The 17,934-nt window shown below is 39.7% G+C and overlaps 1 protein-coding gene across 2 annotated transcripts in view; it reads right to left on the bottom strand.

The window, feature by feature from the left end:
* The window catches only part of AAK1 (AP2 associated kinase 1), a 180,410-nt gene that overhangs the window by 74,269 nt on the left and 88,207 nt on the right, over positions 1 to 17,934 (bottom strand). For both annotated transcript variants that reach the window (XM_030826869.1, XM_030826868.1), the window contains exons 4-5: positions 2,715 to 2,823; positions 803 to 945 (exon numbers count right to left, since the gene is read on the bottom strand). In XM_030826869.1, the coding sequence (XP_030682729.1) occupies positions 803 to 945; positions 2,715 to 2,823 (252 nt within the window). The remainder of the gene's footprint in view (positions 1 to 802; positions 946 to 2,714; positions 2,824 to 17,934) is intronic.

A 17,934-nucleotide genomic window follows, 5' to 3' on the forward strand; every position in this document is an offset into this window, starting at 1 on the left:
TGGCCCAAGAGATTCAGTGTGGAACCTACCGGCCTGCATTTAACAAGCATGCTAGGGGATGCTGATTCAAGTTATTAGCTATGAAGCATGTTTCCTGAAACACAGGTAGAATGAAAAGAAACTGTAATTTAGAATCTGAAGGGCTGGATTCAAATTCTGGCACTGTCCTTCCTAGTTATATGACCTTAGGCAAGTCACATAACCTCTCTGCTCCTTAGTTTCCTCAACTATAAAATGTAACAAAGAATGTCTCCCCCTGAAGAGACACTGTACATAAAAGGTAGTAGAGTACATGGCACATAATTGGTGCCCGATACATGCTAAGTTGAACCCTAACAAGGTGACAATTCCATTCAACAAACACTGTCAAGTGACTACAAAATGAAAGGCACGGTGCCTGGTGATGGCAATTAGGACAATTAAAAAAATCAATTAGTTGATTTTGCAAAATATGAAATAAGACTTTAAAAACCAAGCAACATTGTTTACTAAGTATTTAAATTAAAAGTATTATTTTTCACAATCCTGAAAAAGTAGGGGGAGTATATCAGGAAAAACAAAAACAACACAGGCTCAGGCATTTGATAATTATAAAGAATTTCTGGAGGCTACTTAAGTAATGAAACTTATACCTGTACTGTATTTTTTCCTTTGTTATTTTCTCTCCTCAGGCAGAATATAAACATAAAAACAGGGACCATATCTTAAATTTCTCTCATATCCCCACAGTATCTACTCCATCCCTGGGGCAGACAGAAAATATTGAGTAAGAATGCCCGTAATGAAAGAGTGTGGTCTGTACCTTCAGGTCCCGGTGGATAATAGGAGTTTTGCACTGATGCAGGCGGGCAACAGCTTCACAGGTATCACAAAATATCTGGAGCACTTCATTCTCTGTAAAGCCTGTTTGCAGGCGCTGGTTCATCAGGTTTACCACCTGGCCACCTGAGGGGGTACGTACAGGGCAAAGGAGAGGTTATAAACGTTCAGACTTGTCATTTAGTCTAAGAGAATGAACGGCTGTCCAAAGAGAAGCAGTCTGGACTAAGGTAACAGAGCTGACCACTGACTGAGCCAGGATTAAAACCTAGTTGTCTTGACTCCCAGCTTAGGATTTGTTTTCTGATAATTCAGTGTCTCCTCTAATGCATCAAAAATAGTTTGTTTATTTTATAAAGCACCCCAGATGTGAGCTGCCCTCATTATGTCTTCGAGATTAGTAGAACTGACAATATGGTCCTGCTGTAGTTGCCTGGTTATATTGTGTCCGTTGTGTATGAGACATGGCCACAGCCTCAACTTGCCATATCTTTTAGTAAGAATCAGATGGCACAATAGGTCCAGGGAGCAGGAAGAAGATGGTTTTATAGTCTGAACTTCAAGAACAGCTTAGTCTCTCTGGCTTCACTGCTTACTGCTTGGCTTGCAGAAATGGTACCACCAACAATTAATCTCCAAGACCAAAAGACTGACGACCTCACTTACAACATTATCCAGATACCTGGATGCTCCTACTGTCTGATCTCTAAACATTTTAGTATCCAAAAAGGAATGAGCAGGAGGAAACAGTCAAGTTCAAATTTGGTAGTACTTTAGAAAATCAGGTAAATAATACAGTAAGGGCTGAAATTACTGGTTAACATCACATTTTTGGGATTAGCAACATATTTAATTTATGGATAGTATCTTCTTTTTTTTTGAGACAGAGTCTCACTCTGTTGCCAGGCTAGAGTATAGTGGCGTGATCTTGGCTCACTGCAACCTCCACCTCCGGGGTTCAAGTGATTCTCCTGCCTCAGCCTCCCAAGTAGCTGGGACTACAGGTGCGCACCACCATGCCCAGCTAATTTTTGTATTTTTAGTAGAAATAGGGTTTTACCATGTTAACCAGGATGGTCTCGATCTCTTGACCTCATGATCCACCCGCCTTGGCCTCCCAAAGTGCTGTGATTACAGGCGTGAGCCACGGCGCCTGGCCTATGGATAGTATCTTAAGCGTAAGGAAAATGTTAATGGAACTAAGGGTGATTACAAAACACAGCACCAAACAGTAAGGCACTGACCTAAGCCAAACCTCCAAATGGTTATATAAAATGCAATTAACTCTGAAAAAATTCATGCTACAGTCTGAATTTCCCAAGATAAATGTTTTTTTGAAACTTGAAGCTTTCAATGACTTTACTCCACTGTTAACAGCTGCATCATTTGAATATAGCCTCACCTTACTAGGAATTATAGCTTTAGCGCAGGGACAGGAGGGTCACTTCCATTAGACAAAAAGGATTCTTTTACCCCGTAACACATGAATGATGGCATGAGTGGGAAAGAGAACACACAAGTGAGGGAGTTGGGGAAGCTGCACTGTTTCTTTCGTCCTTCTGGAGTTGAGTCTTTATTATGTGCCTTCATCACTTGTTATAAAGCATCACAAAGAACATATTCATTCTCATTCCTTTACATCCTCATTTATATACAAACACCAAACCTTCCTAAACCTAACAAAAATGGAGTTTTATATTATCTACACTTTCAATTGTTTGTACCATTATAAGAATAACTAAGAGTTGACAGCAGATTGTATCTTTTAGTTTTCTCATCTGTCAAACCAGAACACACCATAGAGTGCAGTGCACATTAAGTGAAATGACCCCCCTAACCTTGACAATCAAAATGCTAGAGAAATGACAGCTTAAGGGAATGGTTCATATACATACCTCTACAAAAGTCCATCAGAATGAGCACTTCCCATACATCACCGCTACTCACGTTGTTGATACTAGAATCAATGTAACCCACAATATTCTTGTGCCCTGACAGGTCCCTCTGTGAACAAGAGATGAGAAATATATTGTTAGTTTCAGATGCCAATAGGACAGAATTAGCCAGTCAGTTCCATTAGCACAGATAATTTAAATACAGAGATGATACAGTGTTGACAGAGAAGACTAAGGAGCGGGGTCAAGAACAGGTTTCCAATGGTCCCTGAGATTCACAGCTAGATCTTCAACAGCAATTCCATAACCCTACTAAACCAGAGCACACTCCAGAACCTAAATTCTAGAGTCGAATGCACAGAGTGCTTACTTGCTTACTGCATCAATGCTCCACGTAAACTAGAAGTAAAGACTCCCCTCTCCAGAAACACTGCAGGGAGTAAAGAGTAGAGAGACCATATGAACTACTTAAATATGTGAACTTCTAATTAAGAAAAACAAAATTGATGTTTTTCCTGGTTGTAGGGGCAAAAATGAATTCAACTTGACTTTTAAATAGTTAGTACTGTTTTCTCCCTTTGGGAAATCTACCAAAAAAAAAAAAGCTATTTACAAAGTCTTGAAGACACTACAGTAGCATCCAGACCTAAGCATTTTGCTCATAATTAGGCCTTTCAAGCCAACCAACTGGGATATAAGATGGGCATGTTTCCAGCTCTTCAGTTGGAACTGCATGTGATCTCTTAGGGCTGCTTGGATGAATTCATTCATCCAACCAACATTTGTTGAGCACCTCCTATGTGTCAGGACCCATCTAGGAACTGGAAGTGGCCTCACATTTTGGTATAGTCCTTTCAACATCTCCAGAGAGGCAGCTCTTTGTAATGATGATATTCAAAACCAAGGTAATTAAGAAGTAAGTTGAGGAAATTAAAAGAAGGCAAGCTGGGTGACATGATTTTTGCACAAATGCAAGGTAAGGTTTTATTTTTTAAACTAGTTCTAATAAATTGTCCTACTTTTGTTTCAAAAAGGTCAGGGGGAAGGAAAACATGTGGTCCCCTGAGAATCACCATACAAACTTAGCAGTTTGGACCATGAGAACAGAAACTACCAACACTCTAATTAGATTCAGCTGTTTACAGTGAAAACCAAATTTCATAACAAAACAAGAGAAAACCCCATGGTATGAAGTGAACACACCTGAACCCTGGGCATCAAAGTTAAAACTCATTAGAGTCTTCCTCTGAGTGATGGATTGTGAATGACTATTGCCTCAGAAATGGTAGCTGCAACAAAAGTTCAGACAAAAGTAGAAAGGCTTTGGAATTGGCAGATGGAAGTCACTGGAGACTTACATGAGAGTAGTTTCAGAGAACGGATGGGATGGTGGTGAGAATGAAATTGGACTTGCAATGAATGGGAGTTGAGCAAATAGGGCCAGGGTCTACAGATTACTCTTGCAGAACATTTGTGCCTAAGGCAGCAGCATTGAGGGGAAAGGGTGTTTAGAATGGGAGAAACCTGAGCACCAGAAAGAGGAAGGAGCCAAGAGAAGAGAGCTTTAAGATACAGGACAGGATGATGATAATTGACAGAAAAAGTCCTATAAGTAGAAGGGTGGGATTAAGAGTACTGTTCAAGCCAGAGGCATCACACTACCTGACTTCAAACTATACTACAATGCTACAGTAACCAAAACAGCATGGTACTGGTACCAAAACAGAGATATAGATCAATGGAACAGAACAGAGCCCTCAGAAATAATGCCGCATATCTACAACCATCTGATCTTTGACAAACCTGACAAAAACAAGCAATGGGGAAAGGATTCCCTATTTAATAAATGGTGCTGGGAAAACTGGCTAGCCATATGTAGAAAGCTGAAACTGGATCCCTTCCTTACACCTTATACAAAAATTAATTCAAGATGGATTAAAGACTTACATGTTAGACCTAAAACCATAAAAACCCTAGAAGAAAACCTAGGCAATACCATTCAGGACATAGGCATGGGCAAGGACTTCATGTCTAAAACACCAAAAGCAATGGCAACAAAAGCCAAAATCGACAAATGGGATCTAATTAAACTAAAGAGCTTCTGCACAGCAAAAGCAACTACCATCAGAGTGAACAGGCAACCTACAGAATGGGAGAAAATTTTTGCAACCTATTCATCTGACAAAGGGCTAATATCCAGAATCTACAATGAACTCAAACAAATTTACAAGAAAAAAACAAACAACCCCATCGAAAAGTGGGTGAAGGATATGAACAGACACTTCTCAAAAGAAGACATTTATGCAGCCAAAAAACACATGAAAAAATGCTCATCATCACTGGCCATCAGAGAAATGCAAATCAAAATCACAATGAGATACCATCTCACACCAGTCAGAATGGCCATCATTAAAAAGTCAGGAAACAACAGGTGCTGGAGAAATAGGAACACTTTTACACTGTTGGTGGGACTATAAACTAGTTCAACCATTGTGGAAGTCAGTGTGGCGATTCCTCAGGGATCTAGAACCAGAAATACCATTTGACCCAGCCATCCCATTACTGGGTATAAACCCAAAGGATTATAAATCATGCTGCTATAAAGACACATGCACACGTATGTTTATTGCGGCACTATTCACAATAGCAAAGACTTGGAACCAACCCAAATGTCCAACAACGATAGACTGGATTAAGAAAATGTGGCACATATACACCATGGAATACTATGCAGCCATAAAAAATGATGAGTTCATGTCCTTTGTAGGGACATGGATGAAACTGGAAACCATCATTCTCAGCAAACTATCGCAAGGACAAAAAACTAAACACCGCATGTTCTCACTCATGGGTGGGAATTGAACAATGTGAACACATGGACACAGGAAGGGGAACATCACACTCCCGGGACTGTTGTGGGGTGGGGGGAGGGGGGAGGGATAGCATTAGGAGATATACCTAATGCTAAATGATGAGTTAATGGGTGAAGTACACCAACAGGGCACATGTATACATATGTAATAAACCTGCACATTGTGCACATGTACCCTAAAACTTAGAGTATAATAATAATAAAATAAAATAATTAAAAAAAAAAAGAGTACTGTTCAAGGGACTGGTCTTAGGGTAACTTTTTTTTTTTGTTTTTCCTGGCAAGCACAAAGGAGGCAAGGATGGCTGTGCATGCTGGTTTAAGGTGGAAGAAAAAGAGAACTCAAGTGAGTTCGGATCTATTGTTTTATTTTTGGTAGAGAATAAGGTCATTTCCTAAATGTATAGGAATGACAAAGAAGTTGGATGAGACAAAAGACTTACAGCATCTGCTTTGGATAATAGATAAGGGAGATGATGAAGCTGACACACAGTCTCTATAATTCAAGTTTTTCCCGAAGAGAAAATGATTTTGGGACTCAATTTTAGTGGCCTATCCTTCCCTCTGCTTTCCCATCTCATCATCAACCCATCTACAAAACTCATTTCCATTTACACATTCCTGAAAGTAGGAAGAACTGGAGAGAAGTTCTTTGAAACTAAAATAAGGATCATATCCTCCGAATATTCAAAGATGAATGAAAGACTCATGTCCCTACATTTAACTATTTGAAAAAGAATCAGCAATGTTGCCTCTGAGTTGGTCTCATCCTAAGAGGAATAATAAAACATCTGGAAAAAAGCAAAAAAATATTGTTAGAACCATGCTTTGGTTTGAAGGTTTGTGTCCCCTCCAAAATTCATGTTAAAACTTAAATCCCCAATGCAATAGTATTAAGAGGTGGGGCCTTTAGGAGGTGATTAAGTCATGAGGGCAGAGCCCTCATGAATGGGATAAGCAACTTTATAAAAGGGCTAGAGGGAACTAGCTAGGCTCATTTGTCCTTCTGCCTTCCACCATGTAAAAACAAAGCATCCCCTCCAGAGAAAGCAGCGCTCAAGGCGCCATCTTGAAAGCAGAGACCAGGCTCTTACCAGACACTGAACCTGTCAGCACCTTGATGATTTTGGACTTCTTACCCTCTAGTACAATAAGAAAATAAATTTCTCTTCTTTATAAACTGCCCAAGTCTCAGGTGCTTTGTTACAGTAATACAGATGGACTAACACAAGCCAATAGGAGGTAAAGAGGCATTAAAGGACCAAAACTGGATAATCAACATCTGCAGATGGCACCTTGCAGTTTGCCAAGATGTTTGCTAAACAGTTCAAGTCTGAATTGCTGTTCATTTTCTCTTCTGCAGAGATCCTGAGATATGTCCAAGCAGAAAAGACCCCCTCTTTGGAGAAAGACAATGGCATTTGGCTTTAATGACCTGATGATACAGCAACATCTCAGATTTTAGAGTAAAACCTCACTAGTTTATAACTCTGATGGAGAAGATCTGTTTGAATGGCTGTGAAACATAGAAAAGGTCAAGAGAAAATCTTAACACGAGTTGAGACTGACTCACATTTAAGGTACACTGACTGTAGCTCCTGCCCTGTTCTCAGCAGCAACAGGCCAGAGAGTGCCAAGCTTTCCTCTGATTTTGGTTAGAAGACCAGATCCAGGCTTACAGCACAGAAATGGATGTAGAGGTATAGAATGGAACCACATAGGGAATACCTCAGCTACAACCTGCTTACTCAGAAAAAGGCAGGATGAGGGAAAGATGCTTTGCTGCCCTTGCCTACAACTATTATTTGGAGTACCAGAATTATGATGAGTATTAGTCAAAATGTGATTTTCAGGGAAGTGGGGAATGTTTAGTTAAACCATAGATAAGATCACTACTACATGATTTAAGCAGTGATAAGTTTAAAGAGTTTATGTTATTTTAAGCTTTAATTTTAAACTATCATTAAACAACATTAATAAAGTATTGAAAAACTGTTAGAAGACCTGCTTTATTAAATAGATATTTTTAAATGGTTTGTAGTTACCTTATTCATTTTCATATTTAACTGCTTGAAGCAGTGAAAAACGTTTTTCATACATACATGCAAAAGCTACCAGTTTTGAAAACCAAGCCTTCAACCCAGGTCCTATAGATTATCACGAATCCCAAGTTTATCTGGCGCCTTAACTAATGGTGCTTGAAGCGCAGCATGGTATACTATCCCTAGCCTCAAAATTCCTGTGACAGAAGAATTCCTAGTAAAGAATCTTAATTAAGGCCTTATGAAAAAAAAGGAGGACTCAATTTCTAAGTATATCTAAGAAAACCTTTATATTTATGTTCAAGAAAACAAATACAGCATTCTAAACTGCGTATCAGTAACATGTTACTCACTTCAAAACAGTAAAAATGAACATTGTATATAACTGTATGTCATTAGCTCAGGCTACCCTTCCTTGGAACTTCAGTATGATATGTGCAAATCCATGATGATGGAAATTTGCTTACTGCTTGCATTTGTGGATAGTAAGTTTCCAAAGAAGCATCTTTACCTGCTTTGACCCTCCTTTCAAACATTCTACTTTTTCTGACTTTATGACTCAGCACTATTGCTGTCTACTTCTGGGATCACACTATGGTTCCACAGAACCTCTTAAGCAAATTTCAGCTTCTTCTTAAAGATGAAAGAAAGCAGTTCTAAGGTCTAGAATTAGTTTATTTCTCTCAAGATTGCTTTTTTTTTTTTTTTTTTTTTTTTTGAGACGGAGTCTTGCTCTGTCACCCAGGCTAGAGTGCAGTGGTACAATCTCAGCTCACTGCAACCTCCGCCTCCCAGGTTCAAGTGATTCTCCTGCCTCAGCACCCTGATTAGCTGGGATTACAGGCGCATGTCACCACTCCTGGCTAATTTTTGTATTTTTAGTAGACATATGGTTTTGCCATGTTGGCCAGGCTGGTCTCGAACTCTTGACCTCAGGTGATCCACTCACCTCAGCCTCCCAAAGTGCTGGGATTACAGATGTGAGCCATTGTGCCCAGCCACCAAGATTGCATTATAAATGTCTTCTGCTTTACTATTCCCTCTCCCCTTTTCTCTCTATAATCCTAAATTTCATTTATAATTCTTTCAAGAGGAGTTATTTACTGGCAAACAAAAACTATCAAGTCCAGTGCAATAGTAAAACAAAAAGCATTTTGAGATCTAGGCTGGCCTTGGAGTCTATTGGAGACCTTTTTGGACTTCTGCTATATAAGAAGTTCCAGTTATTTTTCTCTTCCCTATACCCATATTTATTCTACCTTTCCCAAGTCTTTTGTTGTTGTTGTTGTTGTTAAGACAAAGTCTCACTCTGTCACCCAGGCTGGAGTGCAGTGGCGTGATCTCAGCTCACAGCAACCTCCACCTCCTGGGTACAAGCAATTCTCATGCCTCAGACTCCCAAGTAGCTGGGATTACAGGTATGCATCACCACATTGGACTAATTTTTATATTTTTAGTAGAGACGGGGTTTTGCCATGTTAGCAAGGCTGGTCTCGAACTCCTGACCTCAAGTGATCTGCTCACCTCAGCCTCCCAAAGTGCTGGGATTACAGGTGTGAGCCACCATGCCTGGCCACCAAGACTGCATTATAAATGTCTTCTGCTTTACTATTCCTTGGTGCTGAGCTTATAGGCATGAGCCACTGTGCCTGGCCCCTTTCCTAAGTCTTATTAATTAATCTTGTACTTACTAAACAGACCCTTAAAGTCACCTAGAGTCTGATTCTAGAATAGTGCTGCTCAAACTTTAATATCTGTATGAATTATGTGGGGATCCCGTTAAAAAGCAGATTCTAATCCAGTAGCCCTAGAATAGGCCTAAGATTCTAAGTTTCTAATAGGTGTGTAACTATCTTTCTGGTCAATAACCCTTAAAGAAGCAAGGATATAGAGCAGTGCTATTCAAAATGTGGTCCACAAACATCTGCTGGTTAATAAACTATTACCAGAAGGTAAGGAAATGAGGAGCTTGCTCCATGACATAAATCAATCAAATCACTAAGCTCTTTTTTCTCCCCCCAGCAAGATCTTACCTGTGAGGGAAGCAGTTCATTGATTTATATTATGGCACAAGATCCTTTGAGTGGCATCGGTACATTTATACTCAACTGATTTTTGACAAGGGTGCCAAGACAATTCAATGGGTGAAGAATGGTCTTTTTTAAAAGTAGTGCTGGGACAAGTGGGAATTATTTGGATCCCTACCTCACACCATATACAAACATTAACTCGAAATGGATCAAAGAACTAAAAATTCCTCAAAGAAAACATATGTGCAAATCTTTGTGACTTTAGATGAGGCAATAGGTTCTTAGATATGACACTTAAAGCTCCAGCAATCAAGCAAAAAGCGATAAATTGCACTTTATTGAAATTAAAAATCTGTGTTTCAAATGGCACTATTAAGAAAGTCTAAAAACAACATATAGAATGGAAGAAAATATTTACAAATCATACATCTGATAAGGATTTAGTGTCCAGAATATGTGAAGAACGCTTACAACTCAACAACAACAAAAAAGACAACCCAATGTAAAAATTAGCAAAGGATCTGAATAGATATTTTTCCAAAGCGCATATACAAATGGCCGAAAGCATATGAAAAGATGATCAACATCATCAATCATTAGAGAAATGTAAATAAAAAATCACAGTGAAATACCATTTCACACCCACTAAGATGGCTATAATAAAAAACAAATAATAAAAAATATTGGCAAGGAGGTGAAAATTGGAATCCTTGTATATTACTAGTAGAAATATAAAATGATGCAGCTACCAAAACAGTCTGACAGTTCCTCAAAAAGTCAAGTTATCATATGACCTAGCAATTTCACCCAAGAGATGTGAAAATACTATATGCACACAAAAATTTCTACACAAATGTTCACAGCAACATTATTCACAATAGCCAAAATGTGAAAATAACCCAAATTCCATCAACTGATAAATGAATAAATAAAATGTGGTACATTCATACAACAGAATATCACAAGCCACAAAATGGAATGAAGTATTGATACATGCTATGACATGTATCAAGTACATGTTTTTAAGGATGAAACTTAAAAACAATATGCTAAGTGAAAACAGACACAAGAGGTCAAATATTGTATGAGTCAATTTATATGAAATATCTAGAATATGCAGTAAAAAGATGAGTGGTTATCAGGGGCTGTGGAGAGGGGGAATAAGGAAAGACTGCTAACAGGCCGGAAGTTTCCTTCAGGGGGTAAGAAAAAAGTGTTCTAAAATTAGATAGTGGTGATGGTTGCACAATCTTGTGAATATACTAAAAATCACTAACCATATGCTTTAAAAGGGTAAATTTTATCTCAATTTGTATACACACAAAAGTAACATGACAGACTGGGAGGAAAATACATTTTTTCTAAGTCAACACACAGGAGGAAAAAAGCATAAGGAAAAAAAGATCCTTTGAGTAACACTGATCTAGAGCAACCAGGCAGCCCATATCTGAATCCCCACTACAGCCTTTTGACAAGCTTTCTTTCTTTTTTCTTTCTTTCTTTCTCTTTCTTTCTTTCCTTTCTTTTTTCTTTCTTCCTTTCTTTTTTCTTTCTTTCCTTCTTTCTTTTCTTTCTTTCTTTCCTTTCTTTTTCTTTCTCTCTCCTTCCTTCCTTTCTCTTTCTCCTTCCTTCCTTCTTTCCCTCTCTCTCTCCTTCCTTCCTTCCTTTCTCTTTCTTTTTCTTTCTTTCTTTCCTTCCTTCCTTTCTTTCTTTGTCTCTCTCTCTCTCTCTTTTCCCCTTCCTTCCTTTCTTTTTTGCTTTTGAGACAGAGTCTTGCTCTGTCACCAGGCTGAAGTGCAGTGGTGCAATCTTGGCTCACTGCAACCTCCACCTCCTGGGTTCAAGTGATTCTCCTGCCTCAGCCTCCTGAGTAGCTGGGACTACAGGCATGCATCACCACACCCAGCTAATTTTTGTATTTTTAGTAGAAACGGGGTTTCACCATCTTGGCCAGGATGGTCTCAATCTCTTGACCTCGTGATCCACCTGCCTTGGCCTCCCAAAGTGCTGGTACTACAAGCGTGAGCCACCACGCCCGGCCGACAAGCTGTTTTCTTAGAATAATGCCACTTCCTTAGGCCCTCAGCCAATCTACAGACAGCCCTCACCCGTTAGACAGTTCTTCCTTACCTATCTGGAATCTTCCACCTCCTGATTTTCTAGATTGTCCTCTCCAGAGCAAAATTAGCAAGTCTAGTCTATTTTTCCATTTTCTAAACAGGTGAGGCTGGGCTCGGTGGCTCACACCTGTAATCCCAGCACTTTGGGAGGCCAAGGTGGGTGGATTACCTGAGGTCAGGAATTTGAGACCAGCCTGACCAACATGGTGAAACTGCGTCTCTACTAAAAACACAAAAATTAGCCAGGCGTGGTGGCATGCACCTGTAGTCCCAGCTACTCGGGAGGCCAAGACAGAAGAATTGCTTGAACCCAGGAGGCGGAGGTTGCAGTGAGCCGAGATTATGCCACTGAACTCCAGCCTGGGTGACAGAGTGAGACTCAGTCCCAAAAATAAATAAATAAATAAAAAGTAAAATATAATAAACAGGTGAAATAGCATTATTTAGACTGAGCGTTCTTTTCTCCATGTGAAACATCCCCTCTTTCTCTGACATGGTTTTTAAGACCATTTTGGCTGCTCCTACATTTATGTGCTTTGCTCTGCTACATTCTTTTTATAAGAATGGCCCCAGGAAATGAATGAAATACTCCAGGCTTGGTCTGACTCATGCAGAGTAGAACAGCACTATCACCTTCTATAATTCTATTAATGCAGCTAAAAATTACATTCTTTTTGTCTTTTGCCACCCACATCATACTATACATGCATTCTGAATTAATTGACCACTTAAATACCTAAGTCTTTTCCACTCGTGCTGCTTTTAATCTCTGCCTCCCAAGAACTATGCTTGTAAAGTTGATTAGAATAAAATTTCAAGTGTATGATCTTACCTTATTATTTCATTTCATTAGAATCAGTCCACTGCTCCAATTTGTAAGAACCATTTTGGAGCCTGATTCTATGACTCAATGCAGTTATTACATCTTCCGACTTTATAAAGGCACATAATTGATCAATGTATCTTCTATTTCTTTAAACAAGTTATTTGTTAAATGTAAAATAACATAAAATTAATGGTAAGCCACAATGCTTTCTTTTTAGAAAGTTTCCTCCAGATTAATATCAAACCACTTATCAGAAACCTTTATAACCAGTAGCAATCCAGCCTAGACTCTTCATTTTGCTGACAGATGTCTGGTGAGTGTCCTTATCAAAACACCTGGCCAAAGTCCACAGATACTGGATCTACCGCACCCCACTGAGCTCTCTATCCAGACATCTTCCCAAAGGAGAACAGGATGTTTTTATGACATGGTTTGTTCTTATTGAACCTGAAGGCTCTTTGGATCTCTGCTTACTCATCCAAGTAACTATAAAGCAGCTTAAAATGTCATTTTTTTTTTTTTGAGATGGCATTTTGCTCTGTCACCAGGTTGGAGTGCAGTGGCACAATCTCAGCTCACTGCACCCTCCACCTCCCAGGCTCAAGCGATTCTCCTGCCTCAGCCTCCCAAGTAGCTGGGATTACAGACGTGCACCACCACGCTCAGCTAATTTTTGTATTTTTAGTAGAGATGGGGTTTCACCATGTTGGCCAGGATGGTCTCATCTCTTGACCTCTTGATCCGACCGCCCAAAGTGCTGGGATTATAGACGTGAGCCACTGCGTGCCCGGCCTCATTTTTTTTTATTTTAAAATTTTTATTTATTTATTTAGACAGAATCTTGTTCTGTCGCCCAGTCTGGAATGCAGTGGCACAATCTTGGCTCACTGCAACCCCCACCTCCCCGGCTCAAGTGATTCTCTTGCCTCAGCCTCCTGAGTAGCTAGGATTACATGTGTACACAATCACACCCAGCTAATTTTTGTATTTTTAGTAGAGACAGGGTTTGGCCATGTTGGACAGGCTGGTCTCAAACTCCTGACCTCAAATGATCCACCCTCCTCGGCCTCCCAAAGTGCTGAGATTACAGGCGTGAGCCACCGTGCCCAGCCGTCATTCATTTTTAAAGTGTGTAATATATTAACATTCAAATAGTACATAATACTAGACAATTTTTTTCCTACTCCAATCTCCATCCCCTATAGTGAACCACATTTGTTTCTTTCTTTCATGCTTCCTGTGTTTCTTTTTTTCAAGCAAATTCAAACAATTAAGTATTATGTATACACACACACACACACACCCCAACTTTCTTACACAAAAGATATAAGCAAAGCATCTTTGAAAATAATCTGTGTTCTCACTTATAAGTGGGAGCTGAATGATGAGAACACATGGACACATAGTGGGGAACGACACACACTGGGGCCTGTGGGGGTGGTGGAGGGAGAGAGAGCATCAGGAAGAATAGCTAATGGATGCTGGGCTTAATACCTAGGTGATGGGTTGTTATGTGCAGCAAACCACCATGGCACACGTTTACCTATGTAACAAACCTGCACATCCTGTACATGTACCCTGGAACTTAAAAGTTGAAGAAAAAATAAAATAATCTGTTCCAGATGCTTGTCCCAGAACAATCCTGAGCTTCCTACTGTACAGGATGTATCTTCCACCCTTTGTAGAATAAGAAACCATTTGCCTGCTTTGAATCATCTGATCTCTTCTCTTCGAAGCAAATCCTCAAACGTCACTGGTGGCAGCTTAGTGTCCTCATTATCAAGCTCAATGAGGATGTAATCCATCTGGGCCAGGGGATGTGAACACAGAATAGCCTTGACACATCTGGAGCTTTAGCTATTTCCTATCCCTGTTCTTACCCCTTTAGGTCTGAAGATAATTAATCTTTTCCTGCTTTCAAGCAAAGGGATCAGAAGTCCAAAACCTACCCTCCAAATGTCCATCAGAAGTCAGATCCCTTCGACTCTACCAGAGCACACATCCCAGATGGATCAAAGAACTCAGACAAGACTCCAGTACATGGTGGACAGCATTTATCAAAATAAAACATGAAACCACTCAGTGAAACCGCTAACAGTTCTCTTTGCGTTTGGATGCAACATGCCCGTTGTTCCTCCACTGGAAGTACAGAGAGGAATCTGCTTCTTTGAGTATGAACACCCAAACCTCAGCATATTACACAGCATGTTACATCTTCTGATTCCCTCCACAATTCTTAAAGAGTCACTGAGAGAGGTAGGGCTGGGGTTATGGCTTCTATCTGACAGAAGTCTGAGACTTAGTGGGCTTAAAAATGTTACATAGGACTTCAGATTTAAAACAGTAAGAAATTTTTTAAAAAGTGGGAAAATTCAGTCCATTTTTAAACTTATTTAGCTGCAGTAATCAAGGCAGTGTGGCATCGGTAGAAGGATAGGTACATAGATTAATGGAAGGAAATAGAGAATAGAGAAAGGCCTGGAAATGGACCCTCACAATTAAGTTCAACTGATTTTTAACCAAGATATTAAATGACGGTCTTTTCAATAAATGGTACTAAGAGCAATTAGATATCCATAAGGAAAAAATGAACCACAACCTAAGACTCATTATGCAAAAATTAAGTCAAAATGGCTAGCTGCCGTGGCTCAAGCCTGTAATCCCAGCACTTTGGGAGGCCGAGGCAGGCAGATCACTTGGGTCAGGAGTTGAGGACCAGCCTGGCCAACATGGTGAAACCCCGTCTCTACTAAAAATACAAAAATAACTGGGCATGGTGGCGCGTACCTGTACTCCCAGCTACTCGGGAGGCTGAGGCAGGAGAATCACTTGAACCTGGGAGGCAGAGGTTGCAGTGAGCCGGGATTGCACCACTGCACTCCAGGCTAGGCAACAGAGCAAGGAGACTCTGTCTCAAAAAAAAAAACAAAAAACACTCAAAATGGCTCATAGGTTTAAATGTAAGACTATAAAACTTAAAAGAAAATCTTCAGAATTGAGAGCTAGGCAAAGATTTCTTAGGTTTGACATCAAAAGCACAATCCATAAAAAGAACAATTGATAAACTGGACTCATCGAAATTAAAAATAAAACAAAAACAAAAAAGATCTTAGAGATTTAAAAGTCTGGTAAATAAATTTCAACAGGATGGTTGGAATATAGAGCTGAGGAAATCTGGAATGTGGAGCCAAATGACAAAGAAATATAAAAAGAAGGGAGAAAACAAGAAAATTAGAAAATCAATTCAGGAGAACCAATATCTAAATTATAGAAATTTCAGGAAAAGGGGAAAAAATGAAACTAAAAAATCCCCCAGAATGCAAGGATATGAGTTTCTAGATTGAAAGGGACCACCAAACACCTAACATAATAAATAAATGCATACACAAAGGCGTATCAAGAAATTTCAGAACATTAGAAACAAACAGAAAATTTGTAAATTTCCTGGTAGAATATATGGGTCGCTCCCAACAGACTAGGCATTAGAATGACTTAGGATTTCCCAAGAGCAACACTGAAAGCTAAAATATAGTAGAACAGTGCTTTAAAAAAATCTAAATGAAATGATTTCCACCTTAGAATTTTGTACTCAAACTATGATGTGCAAACATAAAATAAAGATACTTCTAGACCTGAAAGGTTTTTTTGTTTGTTTGTTTGTTTTTTTGAGACGGAGTCTAGCTCTGTCACCAGGCTGGAGTGCAGTGGCGTGATGTTGGCTCACTGCAACCTCCGCCTTCTGGGTTCAAGCAATTCTCCTGCCTCAGCCCCCCGAGTAGCTGGGATTACAGGCACGCACTGCCATGCCCAGCTAATTTTTGTATTTTTAGTAAATAAGGGTTTCCACCACGTTGGCCAGGATGGTCTCCATCTCCTGACCTCGTGATCTGCCCACCTTGGCCTCCCAAAGTGCTGGGATTACAGGCGTGAGTCACTGCGCCTGGCCTAGACCTGAAAGTTCAAAAAAATTTATCTACCATGTATCAAAACGCTACTGAGGCTGGGCATAGTGGCTCATGCATGTAATCCCAGCACTTTGGGAGGCTGAGATGGGAGGATCACTTGAGCTCAAGAGTGTGAGACCAGCCTGGGCAACATAGCCAGACCTTGTCTCTAAGGAAAAAAAAAATAGCTGGGTCTGGTGGCATGTGCCTATAGTCCCAGCTAGTGGGGAAGCTGAGGCAGGAGAAATGCTTGAGACCAGGAGATGGCAGCTGCAGTGAGCTATGATCATGCCACTACGCTCCAGCTTGGGTAAGTGAGACCCCGTCTCAAAAGAGAAAAAAAAAAAAAAAAAAAAGATACTGGAGGATCGGCTCCAACAAAATGACAAAGTTAGCCAAAAAAGGAATTACGGGTTCTAACAAAAAAGAGACAAAGGAAATGTCCAGGAAATTCCAAGATTCGACTGTAAATTAGTCAGAGAACAACCAGCTCAGGTTCCTCATTCAGAAGACTGAGGGAGAAATATTTAAGATGATAAAACAGACACCACTAAATGTGTCTAAAAAATTCAAAAAATGGTTTACACAACTTAAGGAAAATTGGGAATTAAACTGTTAAAAAGTACAAAGAAAACTCAGACCAAGAGAGGAAAAACAAGACAATTACTAATTTTAGTGAAAGCAAAGTTACATAGGAAAGGCACAGGAATCACAGTCCACCAGGAATTCAGCTGAAATAGTTTTCTTACATAATAATGTAAAAACTAATATTCATATAAACAACATATTGCCTAAGTTTACTGGTGTTTTCGAAGAACAGAAGATGAGAATACTGCAAGTATTTGGGGAGAGAGGCAAGCAGCGAGTAAGTGACAGTTACGTCTTTACTTCCCATAGGAGATAATGCCTAAAATGGAAGAAAAATCAAGAACTAGCAATATTAGCATGTTATTTAGAAAAACATCAAAAGAATCACCTAAAGTGGTTGCCTCTGGGACCTTGTAATGGCATAGGAGTTCCCCTTGGGGAATTGCTTGACGTTTTTTGTAACAAGCTTAGTTTACCTATTTGAATATTAAAGCTTTGAAAGAATATAAACTAAAAACAAAACTCTCACAGCTAATATGCGTCTGGGCCAAAACTCGAACCTGTGTGATTTAACTCTTAATCAGGCCCATTAATTTGTGAGCTCCTCATGGGCCTGTGCTTCTTAATTCCTCCACTACAATGCCTGCCTGGCATAAGTAAGCTCTCAGTGTGTTTTTAAATAAGGAGGAGAAAGTGAAATCATGGGATTGCTTTTGTAACACAAGTAAATGAGCAGGAAGGGCATTCCAGATAGAGGAAACAGCAGAAGCAAAGACAGGAAACAAAGCGTGTGAGAGC

This window comes from Nomascus leucogenys, chromosome 14 (assembly GCF_006542625.1).
Source record: "Nomascus leucogenys isolate Asia chromosome 14, Asia_NLE_v1, whole genome shotgun sequence".
Classification (NCBI taxonomy): Eukaryota; Metazoa; Chordata; class Mammalia; order Primates; family Hylobatidae; genus Nomascus; species Nomascus leucogenys.